This window comes from Pteronotus mesoamericanus, unplaced genomic scaffold (assembly GCF_021234165.1).
Source record: "Pteronotus mesoamericanus isolate MK-2021 breed Mesoamerican mustached bat unplaced genomic scaffold, CSHL_Meso_final contig_74, whole genome shotgun sequence".
NCBI lineage: Eukaryota > Metazoa > Chordata > Mammalia > Chiroptera > Mormoopidae > Pteronotus > Pteronotus mesoamericanus.
Genome location: NW_026555247.1, coordinates 20816504 through 20838380, shown reverse-complemented (window position 1 = coordinate 20838380; position 21877 = coordinate 20816504). Strand labels below are relative to the sequence as shown.

The 21877-nt window shown below is 36.4% G+C and overlaps 1 protein-coding gene and 1 pseudogene across 1 annotated transcript; both read right to left on the bottom strand.

Annotated features, from left to right (window-relative positions):
• Positions 1-5996: 5996 nt before the first annotated feature.
• LOC129078832 (peptidyl-prolyl cis-trans isomerase A-like) lies at positions 5997-8228 on the bottom strand. The gene is given in 3 exon segments (XM_054583817.1): positions 5997-6216; positions 6218-6484; positions 8041-8228. Coding segments are annotated over 3 exon segments (675 nt in total).
• An 11451-nt stretch (positions 8229-19679) lies between these two features.
• On the bottom strand, positions 19680-20326 carry LOC129078883 (glutathione S-transferase Mu 1-like; annotated as a pseudogene).
• Between the last annotated feature and the right edge of the window lie 1551 nt (positions 20327-21877).

The window sequence follows — 21877 nt, the reverse complement described above, 5'->3', positions numbered from 1 at the left end:
AGTTGAGAACTGGGGTCTTATTGGCAGATGGCCTATAGAAGGATCTCCTTCCAAACTCACTGAACTGCTTGTTGGGAAGGTTCAATTATTTGCAGGCTGTTGGACCGAGGGCCTCAGTTCACTGCTGGCTACTGGCTGGAGGCCACCGTCAATTCCTTCCCATGTGGGCTTCTACCGCATGACAGCTTATTTTATTAAAGCCAGCAAGAGAACAATCTACCAGCAAAATGGAAATCACAGTCTTATATAACTGAATCACCGAAGAGACATCATATCACTTTTATTACGCTCTGTTCATTAGGAGCAAGTCACCATGTCTAGCCCACACTCAAGAATTGCACAGGACGTGAATACTTAGAGTCAGGGATCATTTGAAGCTGTGTCAGAAGCTGCTTGCTACAAATTTTATAATGATATAACATAACCACAATCAGACTACTGTATTTTTTCTTTTTAAAATATATTTTTTGATAAAATTAAGCAAATGCAATGTTAAATTTACTTTCTAACAAATGTAACTTTGGAACTATAGATTGTTTTCCCCTGTATTCAAATTTTGAACTCACATATTCCATACATAAAATTAAAGCAGCAAATTATTCTAATGCATTCACTGGCAAAAAAACAGAGAGCTTTATGCTATAGGAAAAGTTTTGATATACAAGGCAGTATCCTGACCCCAATCAAGTTATAATTGAGAAAAGAATTGAATTTTTATGTATTTTTAAATTAAATAACACCATAAAATGTTTACAAATCCTAAGAATCAACAATGTAATTTGAACAAAAAAGTAACAGAGATATTAAATGGCAACTTCAGGAATAGAATAGTTTATGAAACTCATTGAGAGGAGGGGGGATTATACAGCTAGATCATCAAGATTATGTAGTATTTTTAAACAAGACAAGGGTAGAGAATATCCCAGGTGGAAATATAAGGTATAAGCTAAAGCAGCCAGGGTAAAAATGTTCACAGTGCCAGGTTTTCCATATAATAATGATATATGGTAATAATGGGATTTATCTTACAACAGTAGGACTGATTTACTGTTCTTGAATTTGCATCAGACTGAATTTAACATCACAACATTTGTTTCTTAAGAGGTTAATGTGCCAACTTACTACACCACTTTATCTGTACTTAACAAATATCACCTTGATTTTATCTGGGTCCCTGACAGTGCTACTTTCCAAGATGTCCTGGCAAGCTTCCCCTTCAAAGTTGTTTGTTATGATGTCAGTTGAAAATTCCAAAGTGGCTTTGTTGCCTATTTGCTATTTGGGCATCCTATGGACATCTTTGACAATAGAAAAATTCTCTCAGGAAACGAAGGTAATAACCTCAATCCTGTAGGAAATAGGAGAATTCTAAAGATCAAGCATTGATGAATCAAGAACTATTTGAGGAGTCATCACTGATGGAAATAGAAAAAAGTTCCTTTTGAACAAAGATAAAGCATACTGTTCATTCCATTGGATAAAAGCATGCTATAAAAAACAGGGGAGTTTTATAGCTTGGTAGAACAATACCTTGAAATTAACACATTTTAAATGCTTTTTTTAAAAGTAAATATTATTGTTTTCTACCAACAGTAATGTTTCTAGGAAATTTATTTGCAAAACAACTGACAGTGCCTCCTTTCCGTGAATTCATAAGCCTCATTGCTCTCTTCCTTCTGGTCAGTGAATACAGATTGAAATGGAAAATTCATAGCAGTCTGTTCTGTATTTTGACCACTTTTTCACATTTTTATTTGAGTGGCAAATATATCTATTTCAAAGATACTGTCAGTAGAAGCTGCCCACAAAGTAAGTACAAGGATTAGTTCTGTGTCTAAGAGTGCCCTTAACCCAAGTCTAAAGAGGAATTTGTCAAGGCTTTCCATTTTCCAAGTCAACAGTGCAAATTGGCTTAAGACAGTTTTAAATTAAAAAAAACAAAACAAAACAAAACAAAAAACTTGATCATGTATTACAAGGATCAGCAAACTTTTGTGTAAAAGGCTGGGTAGTAAATATGGAAATACGGCTTTGTGGACAATACGGCTCAATCCCCACCACACAGCTCCACTGTAGCAACCCTGAGGCAGCCATAGACCACCGGTAAATAAATGAGCATGGACTTGTTCCAAAATATGCTTGTTTATGTGCAGCACTGAAATTTGAATTTCATATAATTCCCAAGTTTTGTGAAATATTCTTCTTCTTTTGATTTTTCAACCATCTAAAAATACTCAAAAAAAACATTCTTAGTGTGTGTGGGCTGTATGAAAACAGTCAGCAGGTTTGGTTTGTGGGCCTTGGCTTGCCAACTTTTCGTTCTAAAGCAGCGCATTAAAATTTCTTGCTGTAGCCTCTGTGACAACTATAAAAGTAAGAGTCAGTTTGAGCCCTTTGTACAATGAAAGAGCAGTGTGCCTATGCACAAAATTAACTTTTAAAGTAGAAATAAAACTAAGTTTAGAATACTATACTCAAAGTAACGAGGGCCTGAAGTAGTTACCTCAACTAGCCTCCTACCTCCAGACAAACACAGTTTTCTGGGGATTGCAGTGACTTCCTCTAAAGACCATTCATTGTCTTAGTAGCTCCTCTGGGAGAGAAGATAGTAATTCTTAGGTTCCAGAAGAAGGAAAATCTCTGTGGTATAATGTAAACAGCTCTTCTCTTGGTCTTGGTCTTGCTTCAAAAAATAAGATACACCTTTTGACTTTCAGCAGAGCTCTCATTTGGAGTCCAAACTAATAGTATTTCTTTTAGTTGGGGATTTTGTAAAATAATCATATCACTTGGTTTTCTTCTCATACAATTTTTGTCATTTATAACCTATATTGTTTATTCAGCAACCTCTGCTGATGGTGCCACACTGGAATGCGGGAAACACAAACAAACATGCCTAACACAAAGTTGGGCACTTAGCAAATGCTCAACAAGTGTCTCTTAATTTCTATCCTGACAACAGTACATCGAAGTATTCAACAATGTGGCTTCACATGCTTTAATGAATTTCTAATGTGATGACTATGATGAAAACATTATTTATTTTTTAACATATTTCAAGTATTTGTATGTGTATGATTCAGTTAGAGAAAAGAGATAACATAAAATAGTCTGGTGAATAGTAACTTTTCCATTCCCATTATTGTTCAATAAGAACAATTTTTTAAAATTTAATTTATGTTTTTTCCCCTCTTCACCACTTTCCCCTACCCCACCACCCCCACCTCCAACCCTCAATCCTTCCCCACTTTGGCTTTGTCCATGGGTCCTTTATATATTAATGAGAATGATTTTTAAAAGGTATTTTGACATTGATTTTTTTTAAAGACAGGTTTCTCTCTCTCATCCCAATCTCACAGCCTGGATAACATAATCATAAACAGTTTATTCTAGTCCTTGATAACATTATACTGGATTGTAATCGAGTGACATAGAGGTGACAAAATATGACAAAAGTGGACTTTCCATATCTGGAGAGAAGTCTGTTTCAGAGTCTTTCTGTCAGTGTTTTAGCACTTCTGTGTCTGCTCTTTCCTTTTATTCTACAAATAGGACAGAGTTCAGAGGAGGTCATAGTCTTATTTTCTTCTGAAGCATTTTGTCCAGTCTAAATATATTTCTGGATTATAGTGGGTCAAGAATTCCATATGATTTCTAGATTTGATAAACTAAGGTTCAAGACAGGAAAGAAACCAATAATATCTGAAAATAAAGCTTTGGTCAGGCAAAGTATTTTTTTAACACAAAAAATACAATTTTCTGCTTTGCAGTTTTTTTTTTTAGCTATAGTGTTATCATGATGTTCAAGTATGAGAGAGAAGCTGAGAGTAAAAGTTAATGAAGCCTTATTAGAAGATATTAGAAATGAAAAGAAATATGTCTTTTTTTTACTATACTGTAAATGCAAATGTTATGAAATATGAGAGTTGGAAGAAATTGAAAAATTTATCCTGCCATCTTTTAGGGACTAAATATGGGTAAATTAAGAAAACCAATTAAGATATAAAAACAACAGTTTTGATGGTTTCAAGGCAAGAGATACCAGATCAAAAGTTCCAGGAAGAGACAGAAAGATCTCTTAGCTTCCAGCAAAGAATAGCATATGAAGTTTATCAGCCTTAGCAGAAACTAATAGGAGGTGAAAGTATAAAAAATGAAATGATCAGAGAAAGTGAATATAGACCGTCAGAACAGGAAAATTGGTAAAGCTTTCCTATAGTTAATGGAAAGCCACTAAAAGAAAGAGACACAGAACAAAAGGTTTATTAAGGATAAATTTTTGGTGGATGTCCAAGAACTGAATAAAATAGAAATTCCCAAATGTTGCCACCTTGGAGTTATGCTTTTCCTTCTTCATCCAAACTACATCAATTTTTTTTAGGAATAAAAAAGAAAAAATGGATCAAAATATATTCCAAATTATTTCCAATAACAAGATATGAAACTGTATAATCCAGACCACCACCTTTATTTATAGGCTATGGTTGATTGTGCAAACGAAATCAACCCAAATTGAAAAACCTATGCTTGAAATGATGTGGTGCTGGTATATTCCCTGTGGTAGATTGAAGACAGCCATGGATTCTTGGATACTGCTTCCATTGAATCTGCCTTTGGATCTGGGCCACCTCTATGACTGCGTCACCAAAAGAATACAGAAGAAGTGATATTATGACAGTTTCGAGTCCAGTCCTTAAACAACAGGTAGCTTTCTGTTTCTGAGAATACTTTATCGTAGAGTCCAGAGCTACCAAGTGAGAAGTCCAATTACCTTGCTTAAAAAAAAAAAAGAAATACTCAGAGATGCCTCGAGACTCCATATCTCTGGGTAGTCATATCTTGGGAGAGGCCCATTCCTCTAGCTATCCCCACTCTTGTGCTAAGCATGGGAATGAAGCCATTAGTACCCATCAGATCAGCCTGGCTGTCAGCTAAATGTCAGCTGAGCCCTGTGCTAGTTCCTGAGCCACAGAATGACAAGATAAAATGAAATCGCTGCAGTTGGAAGTCATTAACTTTTGGGATTGTTTCTTACTCAGCAGTAGAAAACTGGAGCAGAATTGGTTCCTGAAAATGGAGTGCCAATGTAACAAAAATCTAAAACATGTGGACCAGAGAAAAGAGGTTCGCCTTTATGAGTGGTCAAACATTTGTCAACACTATTGCCTGTGACAATATGGGAAATAGAGAGAAGATCTAATGAACTCATGGATTTCACTGGATAGGCTTTCAAGACAGAATGTAGAAATTGCTGACTGACTTTTTCTAGCTGTGTATGATAAAATATTAGGAGAGAATTGAAAGACCTGTTAGGTGACTGAGCAGAATTTAGAGGAAATCTAAAGGAATTAGGTTTAAGAGTTTAAAATAGGGATGCTTGTTACTTCTGAGCTCTACCAAAACATAGATTTTTAAAGTAAGAAAAGGCTTTAGGACAAACACCAAATCCTTGTGGGCTACCACAATAGGATGGCTTAATGCTAGATGTTTCTATGACATGACTCTATGATCTGATATTTTAGACCTCAGAAAGATTTAAAGATATGCCCTAATAGGGCCTGTTATATTCTTAAGAGTATTCCTTGTATTTAAACAATAGGGTTTCTAAGAATATTAGTGTTGTCCCACAGTAGCCTCATTGGGGCCCAAAGTAAAGAAGAACTTATCTATAAGAGATTAGCATTGAGTGGATTTTTTTTGATGCAGTGAATTATGATTTGGTCCACAGAAGTTCTGTCAAGTTTCTAACTAATTGACTAGCATGGACTAAAACGTACAACATTACACAATATTTTTTATTGAGTTTTTATTTCATAATTGTAAACTCAGCTCCTCAATCCAGCTGGACTTGGAAGAGAGAAGGAAAATATGAAAGCCAATGAACTGCAGCAAGAGCACAAAGGTTAGAGAACATTCCAAGCAGTCAGAGGTGAAAGGGTGCTCTCCTGAGCTACAGAAAGAATGGTCCAGTGGTTAACATAAAACACAAGTCAACTTTATGAGAGTTGTCCACAGTCATTAATGGTGATCTTCTTGCTGGTCTTGCAATTCCTGGACCCATAGCCCTCCATGGCTGTCATAACATCCATACCATCTTTCACCTGGCCGAACACCACATGCTTGTCATCCAGCCACTCAGTCTTGGCAGTGCCGATGGGAAACTGGGAACCATTTGTGTTGGGTCCAGCATTTGCCATGGACTAGATGCCAAGACCTGTGCTTCAGGATGAAATTCTCATAACTGAATTTCTCTCCATAGATGGACTTGCTGCCTGTGCCATTGTGGTGTGTGAAGTCACCACCCTGGCACATAAATCCTGGAATAATTCTGTGAAAGCAGGAAACTTTATAACCAAATTCTTTCTCCCCAGTACTCAGAGCATGAAGGTTTTCTGCTGTCTTTGGAACTTTGTCTGCAAACGGCTTGAAGGAGGCGCGGCCCAAGGGCTCGCTGTCAGCAGCCATGTCGAAGAACACAGTGGGGCTGACCGTGCAATGTTGCAAAGAAGCTCCAGAAGCCACACGGAGAAACTCATTTTGAAAAGAATCAAGACCTCCAGCCTAGCTCTTAGATGACAGCCAACACCAACTTTCCAGGCAAGCAGGTGAACCATTTGGAAATGGATACATCCCTCAATCAAACAGCTCACCTGATGCCATGTGGAGCAGAGTCACCCATCCCACTGAACTCTGCCCAAATTGCAGACTCAAAAACAAAACAATGTATTGGCATCATATTAAGTTATTTAATTTGCAATATAACAGTAAGTAATGTACACAGTTTTATGACATAGAGGACAGAATGATTCTACTGTCTTGTTTTATAAGCAGACAGAACAAGAAAGATCAAAAAAGGGGTCAGATCTTTCTATAGATAGTACAAAAATGCAATTCAGGAAGGGAGACAAGTAGGCATTGATATTCATGCAGATTGCGTAGTAGTTACCCATGGATTTAAAATATAATAGGGATAAAATGATTCAGAATCTTAATATTAATTATAGATAAAAGGCATTACTATGGCAAAATTGAACTACTACATGAAGTTGTTCTCATATATCTCTGAAGATCTGAGTACCTATAGACAATAGATTCTCTCAATATTGGATGCAGCTGAGTAGAGAAATCTTTGACTTGAGAATACATAGTTCTTACCAAAATGAAGGAAAAAAATGAATTTCCAAAAGAAAAGGTATTATAAGCAATTTTGGTGTCAAAAAGCCTTTGGTTGTAGGTGGAGGAGATCACTCTTGTCTTGAAGAATACCATTTCCTTAGACAGACGATAAGAAATGGCCTAGGAGTAGAGATTATATAAAAGCTGTTGGTAAACAAGCTGGAGGCTTTTGAAATTCATGAAAAATGACAGTGGATTGGGTCTGTACCTCAGGACAATTTAAAATTGTACCTGGGAGTTTAAAGAATAGACTTATTTTATATACAGTATAGCTTCAGCCGTTGTTTTTTATGAGTATGTCATTGGGAGGATTCAGAAAATATAAGAAAACAAAACAAACTACATATTTAGGTATATTAACTTAAAGATGTGAAATCTTGGAAACAAAAATCATCATGTTGATAATTATAACAGAATTTCATGGAAGCATGCCTTGTTCTTGATGTCCACAGTCTTCTGGGGACAGAAATGCCTTGTACTCTCCCCTGAAATATAGTTCATCCTTTTGGGCAGTTGTCTTTTGTTTTATTGCATAACCTAAAGCATATTTGAAAGTAGTGAGGAACATACTTTAGATTAAAAAAAATCATGTAAATGCAGTCAAGTGTCATGTGAAAAGTAAATTTAAACACAAATGATAAGCTGTGGCAATAGTCACTTAGAACTCATTGAGCTCTTTTAGGAATGACATCTAAACTAGAAAAATCTAGATGCTCATGTTTTTATGAATTTTAAAAATGTCATCAAAAACACATTAGAGGTAGCATAGTGATGGGGCATAAATAAGTTAGAAGAAAAATGTTCTTTATTGCCTATCCATTGTCATATTTGTAGTCTCTATTCACTCAAGTTGACTGTGCACACCTTCTCAAATATTCCCACGTTGCCTTCCCAGTAGCTGTGTTACACCTGGGGTTCCCTTTTGGTTGCTCTCTATATCCCAAAGTTTTACCCACATGCAAGACAGAGCGAGTATCACTCGGACTCTGAGAGACCCGTTCTGGCCACTTGTCTTTTTGGGATTCTTTTTCTCTTCTAAAAACTTTGAACATTATTGCCTATATTATTTATGTGTCATTATTACTTATGTCTTTGTGCATTTATTTTATAGTTTTTCATATGCATTATGTTCCTAAATGTATACAAACAACAAATATTTCTGAGGTGACTAACTGGCCAATGACTAGAAATGCACTATAATAATTAATTAATCAAAAATATTTATTGAAAATCTACTATATGAAATTGTTTGGAAGAACTTCATTGTTGTCAGATTCTCTTCTATATTAATAAATATATGATTCATTAGTAGTGTAAATTTTCTTCAAAGACTGAGAGATACTGAACATAGTCGTGTCTTCTAAAGAATTTGTTTGAAAGGCATAAATATTATTTTATTGGTGTTTAAATCCCTCCTTTAATGATCGACAGGATAAATGTTTTAAGGTGTTTATCAATATTCTCCATTTCACTCCATAGAGGGAATAGCCTTTCCATTTTTTGACCACAGTGAAGAGAAAACACACCCTCCTCCTTTTCTTGTTTTTCCCCGTGCTCTAGGTTTTCACTAGATTTGGTTGAGAAATGTGCTCCCCTAAGACTCACAACTCCTATGACTATAAGTTTCTCACATTTCTCTAAAAGATCACTGTCCCCTGGGCCCTTTGCATTTGATATGTACATTGTGGATTTTACCAGCTCTAGGAGAAAAAGATTGCTCCAAATTTAGAGTCAAATGAATGGACAGAAGTTCCATTATAGATAATCAAGTCACTACTAGATAGCTTTAAAACAGTCTTCAATATGGGGGTGGGCAGCCAAATCAATATGTTTAAAAGAACAAAGCACCTAAAAACAAATTGTCATTTGAACACTTAGAAAGGCACTTAGAACTTGAATTTAGTACTGGGCATTTTGATTGTAGGCTACCTTTGTGTAAAGAGTTGCTCATGTTGGTGCCTGCCCAAGTTTCCTCACAGGGTTTACTACAAGGATTCAGTGAGAAAACAGTGCAAACATAAAGCTGCAGTCCCAGAATTTAAAAATGTAAAAATTATAAATGTTTAAGTATTAAATGATTAAAGTAGAATTATGGAAATATAAGTTGGAAGGAAAAATGAAAAAAAAATTTGCCTTAACTTTTTAATTATATGTACATTAAGAAGCAGCCCCGGCTGGCGTGGCTTAGTGGTTTGAGCACTGGACTGCGAAGCAAAAGATCGCCAGTTCAATTCCCAGTTAGGGCACATGCCTGGGCTGTGGGCTAGGTCCCCAGTAGGGGGCGCGCAAGAGGCAACCACACGATATTCCTTTCCCTCTTTCTCCCTCCCTGCCCGCCTCTCTCTCTCTCTAAAAAAAAAGAAAAATAAAGAAGAAGGAAAGGAAAGAAGGAAAGAAGGAAGGAAGGAAGGAAGGGAGAAAGACTAATACAGAACAATTTAAAAACAAGTAGTCTGGTTTAACTGTCACATTTATTCTTGGCTGCTCTAAGGACACACTGTCTTCTTTCATATCTTTCAATAAGAGATAGGCAAACCAATGGTATACTTGATACTTTTCTGTGAAAGTTATACCCATTGTGATTTTTTAGCGTCCTACGCCAAGGTTGTTCGTTTCATTTCTGAACCATAAAAGAGGATGCAGTAGCTGTGTTCTTGGCAGAGCTGGGTCATGACTCATCTCCAGTTGCTGTTCTCTGGGAAGTGAGCCTGAAGGCCTTTCATAGAGCAGAATTATCTTAGTAAAAGCCTATTGCCATTTAGTCTTTGGGTTTCTGGAGAACGTGTGTGCCATTCCTCTGCTCCCCTCTCTAGAGTCTGAACTAACATTATTATTTGGGGAATATATTTGCCAATTAGTCCTGAACACAAAAATGCTATTTGCATAAAGAAAATTTTCAATTGCTCTTGAGGGGGAAAATAGTAGTCTAGTGTTGTTTTCTTTTTTGTCTAATATGATGGTACTTAGCAGCCTCTAAGAGGGACACATGGTGGGAAGAGTTGGAATTGCTCAGCTTGAAAAGGAAAGGAACTCAAAAGTCAGATCAGGACAGCTCTGACTACTCATGAATGCATGTTGTATCAGTCATATCTGCCCTGAAAAGAAAAGAGGAGGACAATCATAGTGGGGGCTTCCAGAGAATCGATATCTTTAAGAATCTGTCCATGCTGCTGTGGCTCAGTGGATTGAATGCTGGCCTGCAAACCAAAGGGTCACCAGTTTGATTCCCAGTCAGGGCACATGCATGGGTTGCAGGCCAGGTGCTCAATCAGGAGTGCATGAGATGCAAGCACACATTGATGTTTCTCTCCCTTCCTTTCCCCCTCCCCTTCCCCTCTCTCTAAAAATAAAGAAATAAGATCTTAAAAAAAACAAATTTAGGGTCCTGGTGCACACCACCTATGCTTTGGGAAAATGGTATGACGCAGAGACCACAGCCATGAGAGTGCCTGCCAAAGCCGGGACTACAGAGAATATACCTGGCTAGGATCAAACCTAAACATATAACTAGCTTTTGAATATGTTTCACAAGAAAATGTTTCTTCGCATTTCAAAAGAAAACAGAGCAAAAAGTAATCAAACAGGAATGAGAGTAAGGTTTCCAGGTTTAAAGTAAAAAAGAGTCTCTGATAAAAAGTCCAAGATGCCATCAAAAGGCAGGATTACTTCAATTCTGGAGCTGAATTATGTGGATTCTGTATAGGAACCTCTCTTCTTCACCTGGAAGACAAGTTTAGTGGTGTTGGGGAGTTACTGGGTGGAAAACAGAATGAACCAGATAAGAGAAAGCAGCCTGGAGGTGTGGCTCTTCGCTGCTCAGGTAAAGGAGGGCGGCGCTGCTCTGAGAAGGCTTTTCTGTCTCTTGAGGCTTTCGGAGTAAAAACTGCTGAGCTGTCAAACAGAACTCTGTCCTTTGCGGACCACTCAATGACAATACTAGGCAGGTTGTTCTAAGTAGGAGCGCTGGAATACAGAACAGTCAAGGCAGCAAAAACAAAGTCAGAGTCTTTATCTACCGGGTGGCTCAGCAGGACATCTGGCTTCAGGTATTTCAGCAAACTTTAGCCTTAACTTATATTTGAATGGAATTCAGACACAACTGTCTTCAAATTTCTTGGAACTTGGCACATATTGAAATAATTATTCTCACCAGTTTCCATTTTTATTTTCAGCATTTACAGGTAAGAGCCTAAATGAGTGTGTTTGTTTCAGAGACAGCAAGTTAAGAAAAGTTCACCGTTTTTTATTGATGCTTGAGGAAATTAGCTTCTAGTGAATAAGAGGCAGTTGTGAGCTAGAGCGCGTTCTTACCAGCCGGTAAGAAATGACTGTGCACAATTCTTCCAACTCTGAGTATATAGTACTGGGAATGTTTACACCTAGGGAACTGGGAAATGCTACACATCACTGCTTCACCCCAAGAGACAGAGAGCCAGCAATTAAAGGTTTAGTAGCACATGCTGATGATAGGTGATGACATCTAGAAAATATGAGATCTATCAATCATTAAAGACTGGTGTAAAATTAAGGCTACTAATGGAAAGACAGTTCAGGCCAATAATTAACATGAGGGATTTTTAATATAGGAGACTATTCTTCTTCAAAGATAGATAAATGATGATAGATAGATAGATAGACAGACAGACAGATAGACAGATTCCAGCAACAGAGTGGGTAATTACTGACTTTTCAGGGAAAAAAAAAGCTTGCTATTAGATTGCACTATATGTCCTCACTTAACAGCTTGCAGAACACAGGCAACAATATCATCTTAACTGTTACAAAGGTAGAACTTATTTTGTTGAGTTATTATTTTCCATATTTTACAGATGAGGACCCTAAGGCTCAGTGAGGTTAAGTGCTGAACGTCATCTAGCTTCTAGATGACAAAAGCAAGAGTAGCATTTTTTTAGTTGATTTTCATACTATTTGGTGCCAAAGAAAGATCTATATATGTGACTCAGATGTTTTTCTAGAAGGCAACTGTTATTATTTGATACTATTCTTGGCTCATTTTATTTTCTTAGGTGTGTGTGTGAGGAGATGAGCCACAGCCCCAAGCTCATCCCTCTACTATCGCGCACTCTCAGCTTCATTGAGGTTCCACACTGGCTGTCCACCAGATGTTCAATGTTAACTCCTTACTGAAGGTTGTGACAAAACCCCAGAGAATAAAATGATGGCAATCTGTCAGCCAGTCATTGTTATATGTATTTTTCATTTTCCATTATATTCCACCTTATGTCACTGTTTTTAGTGTGTGAATTGCTCATTGTTTATTTCTACTCATTTTCTTTCATCACTATTTTTAATTTTAATGATATTCTACTGCTAAGAATATTCTTCAGGGCAAAACTACACTTTTCTTCAGTAAAGAGAAAGACGAGGACATATCTATTACTCTAAGAAATCTGGAGGTGCGGGATATTTTACCATCAGCAGCCTAAAGTGTGATGGATGCCTTGATTTACATTTTAATCCCATCAGATTGTTGCTGAAAATTATGATAGAGTGGTTATTTACTCACTAGAACACTCACAATTTAATTGAAGAAAATTGAACTTGAATCATCCTGCAAGCAACCAGAATATTATTTAGGTACTCAGAAGTGTGAAATGTTAATTATGTAATTTTTTGTTCCTTCTGCTTGCTCCCTCTTTCTAAATCTAACTCAAAAATCAACAAACTTTATTAACCAAAATTAAATACCAGCTAATATGTTAAGTACAGGCCATACAAACACGAACATGTCAATAAAGGTCCTCCTCTGAAGGACTTTATGACTATGTTACAAGAAAATTATAAATAAAGCTATTTATAATAAAATGTGATAACAAATACGTTAGAGATAGGAACAGAATGACTATGGGATAAAAAAGGAGGGAGTGATTAATTTTCAGAAGGAACTTAGAAAGTATTCACAGTACATAAGATATTTTATCTGGACTTTGAATTATGAGAGCAATTTTTTTTTTATATATGTGAATTAAGAAGGGTGTCCTGTGTACTAAGTAAAATATGGCTGAAAGTCACAGAGGGAATGAATGTTGGTCTGATAAAATAGTATGCAGTGGATTTGGTACAATGGTTGGAGATAAGGATTAAAAATTTAGTAAAAGATAAATTGTGAAGCACTTTGAATGCTGGGCTAACTTTTCAAAAGTTTATCTAATAGATGTTGCTGGCCCCAGTGGAAGTTTTTAATCATTCTCTTTGTTTATGTATGAGCCCCACAAAAGATTGCACTTTAATCTCAGTTTGATTCATACTCTGAATATTAAGTAAAAATAGAACATATCCTTGGTTGAGTAATTCTTGAATAAAAATTCTCAGTTCAATTAATTTATACTAAAAGTATTTTCCAGTACTTCCTCTGTACCTCTGATTCTGCTAGGTAATGGAGTATGGAGAGGAACAGTATAGACAAGGTTTCTGACAAGCCAGGATTATTCTTTGCAACATTTTAAAAACTTTATTCTGAGTATTCACCTACCTGTACAGAATGATTTCAGTTTAAATATTCAGGACTTAGGAAAAATTCTGGGATTTAAAAAAATGATCTTCATGATGGCCTATCCCATTCTACTCGGAGTTTTTAAAACCAACTTCTTGTTGCTAAGTCAACAAGCAGTATGACTAATTTTCAAAACTCATTTCAGTAGCAGTACTAACTATTGGCAAAATGTTAGCACACATAGGTGCCCACCATTTATTTTTTGACTGTTAGAAACCAGTCCCTGTACGTGTTAGTGATTTAGTTAATACAACCTTGTAAGCTAGGTAGTATCATTGCCCCTACTTTTGTACATCAGAAACTCCAGGTTCTAAGGGATTATGTAAATTGGCTACTTTGTCATGTAGTATTTAATTTCTGCAAGAAAATCCAAATTCAAATTTTTCTGGACCCTAGAATCAAATTTATTTACACACACACACACACACACACACACACACACACACATACACATACACACACACATATTTGTGTCTGTTTATTTGTCCATATATTACACAGGGAACTGAAGAAATCTTCCAATTGGATGGGTATAGATCTTTGCATCATATTTATTTACACGAGTACTAGTAATCAAGTAATTATTAAATAAATTAACACACCTCAAAATATAGAGATTAAATGAAATCTAAGTGATGTAATAGTGTATTGTTTCTTCGGGAAATGACAGATAATTTTTTGTCAAACCAATCAAATCTGTCAGATAAAGCCAAGTTTCTTATGTCCCTTTTACTAAGAAAACTGTGTCACAAAAACATCATAAAATCTTAATCATTTGATAAAATATAAGTAATTCCTCTCTGATTAACATTTAAAATTAAACATTTCTCTAACACACAAAAAATTGTGCTAATCAGTAAGGGTTCTTCTAAGAGTAAAGATACTGATTTTATTACATTGAAAAACAAGATAAACTTACTTGAAGAACTATAATAGGGGATATATCTTCTTAGAATGTATGGAGTATAACTGCAAATCCAACATGGCTTTTATTCTCGAAAAAAATGAAGTTTCACATAAACATCTAAAAGTTTTGTTTTTCAATTAAGAATACAAGAGTTCTGACTATTAGAATACACAGATTGATGGATAGATAGTAGATGAATAGGTACTGAAAAGATGAAAGCCTAGCAATTAAAGTTTCCAGGGATGGTTGTAATATTCTATTATCAACAGATATTTTTTCAATATTCTTCAGCTTCATTATAAATATTGGGTTTTTCATAGGGCAGTAGCTGAAACTTTATTCACAATTGTTTTATCTGCCTTGGTTTCTTGAGCCTTTGTAAACATCAGAGCAATTTTGCTGTTGTTTCTGAGGATAAGAACTAGAAAACAGCATTTGAATGTAGATGCAAATGGAGTCTGCCAGGGAAATTCTGCAGATGAGGTTTTCCTTGTGTGGGCAGTGCAGTGTTAAGGATGGGGAGTGTAAACTTCGACCTCAGGCACTAGGATCTGTGATAAATAAGAACATTAGAAACTCTGAAAATCAAAATAAAAATTTCCCCACCAGACCCATAACCTCAGCTTTTTTTTGCTGGCTTTTTCTTGAATTTCCCATTGTTTGTTTATCTGAACTTATATTTCATAGCGCTTTCTAACCATGAGGAGATCTCTTAATAAGTGATATGATAAACTGCTAAAAGAAAAACTAAATATATAGATTTTAAACAGGGCCCATGTTTCTATCTTAAAAGGTATTAAAATGAGAACCATACAAGAATCAGTGAGTTCCAGTGTATGAGATAGAGACCTGATGTGGGATCTCGGTTAGCTGCTAGTAGGTCTGCAGTGAAAGATGCTTCCGTTTATCCCCAGAGATATCATTTAACCATGAAAATCAGGTTACTTTAATTCCATTTCATGATCTTCCTAGGAAAGGACACGCTATCTTCTTCTCATTGCTGGACTCTTCTGATTCATTCGCATGCATTAACCTTCATGGTGTTTGTTGAGTTATTTCACTCTTTGTATATCATGAATAATTTCATTAAACATTAAGAATTTACCCACACTGTATCTTTGTGTATTTTTAAATATTTACAATTTGTAATATCAAATAAATATGTAATAGGTGGGGCAGGGTTTCTGGATTTTCATATTGCTTAAACCTGTCATGTACTATAACCTGTTGGGGCTTATATAATATTCAGCTCCTTAATTCAGCGTCAGAGCTGTTATCATATGTTGATGGGAAAATAACAGCCATGTTGGGGCTCTCCAGTCACTAATAATTCCTATTTTGGTTTGATTAGCATATAAATGTTCTTAGATTTATGCAGTGTCAGGGGAAAATGTATTAAAAACACTCCTCAGGGTTCTCTCCTTCTCTCATTTTAATCAGGCAAGAAAAAAAGAATCTTGTCATGCATGACGCCTAACTTTCGTTTCTTAAAATTTGTTATCATGGAAGTTTTCAGAAAAAAATTTTGGGAAAATATGACATCAAAGGATATTTTATTACACAGTTTTGAGTAGGAACTGTTAATCAAATAAACTTCCTCTTCAGTTTGCCTTTCCCAGGATGTCCAAAAATATTGTAGAAGGGCAGAAAGAGAAAGATTCTGCTCACAAAGGCATCTCAAATAAGCTCTGGCCAGATCACCTCACAAATGGCAAACTGTCTCATTAAAGAAATCCTAAATAATGGGAGCTTAGTCAACCAAAGTTATAAAATAGTTTCCTGCACATTTCTCTTCCCTAAACATTAAAAAGCCAAATTCATCTATTTTTGTCTCCAGTAACATATTAAGAATACTCCTCAAGAATGTGACCAAATAAAATTTTGTGATACCACAAAAACACTATTATAGTCATGAAGATACACCCCTTAAAAATCTCAGCATTTATTGTATTGGAAGGAGGTGAAAATGGAAAGGAAGAGGCAAGGCTAAAAGAAACCATAGATGAATAACAAAACTCTTTGATATTAAAACTATCAAACAGAGGAAGAGCACCCCTATCCTGTGAGCTGCACACTAACCCCAGCACTGAGAGTTACCATAAAAGGAATTTCAAAAGAAGAATTGAACTTAAAACACACAAATTGTGAATAATCAAATATAAATTAATATCTACCACGGAGTGAATTTGTCATCTCTCAATAAATACTCTGGATCAAAACACAAAAAACAAAAAACTTAAGTGAGATGAAAAACAAAAGGCAAAAATAATCAAGGATAGAGACTAAGATAAGAAAATTTAGAAAGATGTGCTTTTAAAAAGTGATTTTAAAGTTATGTTTAGAAAAAGAGGTCAATTAAATGATTATCTCACCTTTATGTATTTAAATTTACATTTAACTATCTGATCTGTTTTATACTTTTATGTGTCTCTTTTGATGGCTGATTATTTTTTTTAAACTGTTCTTATTCTGAACATGTTTTTAAAATCAAATTTTGAAGATCCAATAATTTGCATCTCAAACTTTAATCTCATTTTGAGTTTAATCTTTTCAACACTATTCCGTGCACATTTCAAAAACCATTCAGGCTCATATATCAGCACGTGTCAGACAGATACATGCTACCCTTTTATAAATTATCTTGTTTTTTTTCTCTGCCATGTAGAGCTATGTTTTTTAAAAATCTTAACTCTTTTTACCATTGGAACTTCATTGTCTTCATAGGCTACTCCCAATTCTTTCCTACCAGTATCATTTAAAAAAGGGGTCTTCTGAAGTATTTAATGGCAAACTCATAAATCTGTTCATGATAAATTTGTTACTAATGTGAAGTTTTGTTTTTATTTTAATTAAAGACATGTAAAACTACTTTTTTAAAAAATGATTTGCATTTCACCTCTGTAAGTCTAGGGTAAAAATCTGTATTTCCTACCCAGCTATCAGACTCTAAAATAATATCATGATCGCCTTTTTTCCCCAAGGTTACTATCATTTCCACTTCACCAACTTATTTCTCCATATTATGCATAATTAGGGCTAGAACCATAGTTCCCCTATCATTTCCTTGCTTTTCTAGAAGATGAAAGTATCAATTAATATGTTAAGATCTTGTGAGATTAATTAGAGGATAGCCCAAAAATTGAGTACCAAGCAGACATTTTACAAATATTTACTACATAAAAAAACATGAAATGTCTAATGGCATAATTTTATAATGTACAAGAAGTTAGAGGGCTTTACATGTGATATGCTTAAAATTTTGTGGGAATGAATAAAGCTATACCTAAGAGAACAACCTAGATTCGTAAGTCTGGTTGCAAGTTAGCTAAGTGTATAGGCTCACTCAATGTGCAGGGAAAAGCAAAAAGCATTTTGACAGAGAAAAGTTCATGTGTCCATATAGGACAAGATGGCTAAGTGTCAGAGGGACAGAAACAAGGAAGACAGGATGTGGTTAAAACACAGCCTAGGTTCTTGAAGGTATTTTCAAGACAGTAGGAATAGTAAAGACAAGATCAAAGCCAACAGATTTCATGCCTATATGCAGTAGAGGTCATGAATATGAGGGGCCTGACAATCAGCTGTCAGAGGTGAGGATCTCATTGCTGTTGCGGTCAGGCTGACCAGGTCCACAGTAGAGTGGATACCTGAAAGAAACTCAGTTTCCACAAGATTTCATGATGTCTGGAAGGCCTAGAAATATAGCACTAAGGTCATGCCCTGTGTGATATGATTCCCTGGAATGAATAAGAAGCCATGGACCTTAAAGGATCACCAACATAATAACATTTTCAATTCTTTACTCAGTATTCTGCAACTCAAATAGGGACACTTGCCTTGCCAGTGGATTTTGTTCTAAGTGCCATGTAAACTGCACGAGGAGGAGGCTGATACTCTATAAGGACTTTAAAGGCCACCAACATAATAACATTTTCAATTCTTTACTCAGTATTCTGCAACTCAAATAGGGTCACTTGCCTTGCCAGTGGATTTTGTTCTAAGTGCCACGTAAACTGCACGAGGAGGAGGCTGATACTCTATAAGGATTGCTTAAGTGCATGTATGAGCTCACACAGAGGAACCAAAAGATAGCCAATCACAACAGGTGCATTGAGACATAAGAGTAAAAGAAAACTCCACACCCATGTAAAGGAGCCAGGTGAGCTACCATGCATGAATTATTATGTATTATTATTTTTTTATAGAGGAATGTGTTTTACTGAGATATGTTGTACAGGCACAGAGGAAAGGCATCTACAGCAAGAAACACTTCCAGGAAAAGGTGACAGAAGGTAAGCCACTAGGATCCCACACCAGCAGTGGATGGCTCAACCTCCTTCCCCACCCTGGAGAGCACCCTGAACCTGGACACGGAGTACTAGAAGCTCACAAAAGGCATTCTGCGAATGTTGAAATTAAGGAGCGACCCCAACACAGGAGGCACTCTCTTCTGTAGAAACCCCAGACTGAGGTGAAAGCTACACAAAGGGAGATAGAAATGAACAAGAAGGCTTATAATCCCACCTGTCCCTCTCCCTGCCACCACTCCACACATACATCCCCACAACCCAGCCACTGTAGCCAACAGAGGGAAAACAAATACACCCCAGACCCCCAACACACTCAGTCCTGAGTCCAGCGGCCAAGAGGGAATAATAAGACAGGAAGGTATGATTAGGCTTTCCTGGGGATCAGGCAGTGCTGGGCAGGGACCACGCTGGGGTAGCAGGGCCTAAATACCGGACAATACTGGTCTTCAAGGCAGTGGTGGGAGCTCAGGGTTGAGCTCTACAGGCCAGGGGTCTGATTGGCTCCTCAAAGCAGAAAAACCAGTGAGGTGAACGTCAGTCCTGTTGGCATTAGTGTAAGAGGATTAATGTGTGAGGGGTAGGAACATCACTGAAGAAATGTGGGGAGGCAGCTGTAGAGGACCTGGGTAAAAAAGGGGTTATGAGGCAGATAAGGAGTGAATAAGGCATCTGGTGAGTGGGCAGGGAAGGAAAAAAGAATCAAAGAGATGGTTCTAAGAATGCAGAAATGTCAGGCAATTCTCCGGCCTCCCATCTCCAGGACTTACAGGCCCTACTTGCTACCCCACATGGAAGCCTTTGGGTACACAGGTGTTGGGAGGAAGTACCTAGACTTCATGCAGGCAGAGATCTACTTCAGACCCTCAAAGCGGACCAAGAAATCTTTCAGGTTTGGGAACACATCCAAACACTTGGACTCAAAAATATGCTGTACATTAAGGATGTCATAGGGAATTTGCATAAGTGAGCTTGTCTCCTGCAAACCAAGACCTCTTCCCCAGAAACTGTGAGAAGAGCTTCATCTCTTCAGAGAATGCCTTAAAAAAACTCAGGCTTCAGTTACTCAAAGTCATGGCTGTAGCAGGTCTTGGTGTTGTACATTTGGATGTCCATAACCTCGTCCTCCAAAATGTCCCTAAGAATCTTCTCTTGCATCTCCCCACAGAGGTTGTGCTTGTGAGGAATGGAGCGAAGGATGGCATTGCTCCGGGTGGGCTTGTGAGCCTTATCGATGAAGTAGGGCAGATTGGGGCAGTCCAGGCCCAGCTTGAATTTTTCCCCAGCCACTGGCTTCTGTCATAGCCTGGAGCGTCTGTCTCCCATCATGCACTTCTCTTAGTTTGAGTGTGAGTACTTCAAGTGCACGTGGGCAGCATGAGCCAGTGGGCGGATGTCCCAGTAACCCAAAGTCATGGCCATAGGGCTAGTTATATAGCACTTTGTGTAGTGGGGTTTTTTCCAGGCTGGGCTTGAAAATTATTATCTGTCCCAGGGGAGGGGTGGGGCCCAGGCAAGGCTTTAAAATGAGTAAAATTCATCGAGATGTGGCAAACACATGGAGTTGTAATAAAGGCAAGAACATACATAAATCAAGAACAAGTAATTCAAAAAAGAGTTAAATACATTTACTATTATTGATGTTTAATAAAACCACCCTAAATAGTTGGGTTAAAGAACACAATGGAATAGGAATAGCACAATAGAAGAAGAATAAGTCAAATTATGTAACTTGTACACAAGATCAAAGGATACCACCAAAGTGAATTAAGTAGAAATAGAGAAGAGGAAAATATGAAAAAAATAATTAAGGATATATGATTTAATGCCAATATTAATATACTAGAGTCATAAAGAAAGAAAAAATAACAATTGAAAACTACCAAAAACTTAAGGTATGAGTTCACTGACAGGGACCTCCAAGTGGCATGTGATCAACAGAAAACACATTCAGCCATTTTGGAACTTCAAGATCAAAAGAAAAATAAAAAATAGGTCAGAGTATATATAAAACCATAAAACCACAAGATATCTCAACTAATTTTATCAGTAACACCTAATATAAGAAGCTAGAGAATAATTCTCAGTGTCAAAATAAAGATTTAAACCTAGATACTTGCATCCCCTAGGTTATTTGTTCAATATATGGATATGATAGAATTATTTAAAAGGAGAAAACACTGAAATGTTGGCACTGATGCTCAACTCTCATACTCTAAGAAGATAACTAATATTCTACTTCAGAAAAGTAAAACTATAAGGGAAAAGCAAGCAACAGAAAGAAATGGTTAAAATATTGGTAAAACTTATATTTAAATAAATTTAGCCAATTTAGTGTTGATTTTTCCAATAAAATCTGCAACTAAATTTTCAGATGATAGTACCATGAGATTAGAATGGGGAAAGAGAATCGGAAAACAGAGAGATGCTTGGGCTGTTAAGTTGTATGATGAAAGGCTAAAAATGAAACACTCAACTAGCAATTTAGGGAGAAAAATAACTTTATGTATTAGTAATTCACATGTCAAATTCTGCTTCCAATAATGGTGGCATAAGTAATTTGTACCGATGTTTTCACTAAGAACTATACAATTTGCTAAAATATTTTTAAAATATACATTTAAAGGCATAAGAGAACTATCAAAACAGTGAAGAATTAAGGCCCAAGATTTAGGTGACAAAGAAAATCTAGCAAGAAAAAAAGAAATTTTTGAAGCCACCACTTTTTAAGGTATTGCCCAATACCTAAGGAGGGAAAATTAAAGGCTGAGAGCTTTTGATGAATTAAAGAGTCTGGGATCCAAAACTAGTTTAGAGCCTTAACTATGGAGTGAGAGGTTGTGGGTCTATGTGGTAAGAATGAATATGGAGGAGAGGTAATCTTTTCTGAGAACCGAAATCCAGATTAGAAAAATATCTCTGAGTTCATTCAGGTTAACAAGCATTACAAAATCCCTTAGCCATCTGCAAGAT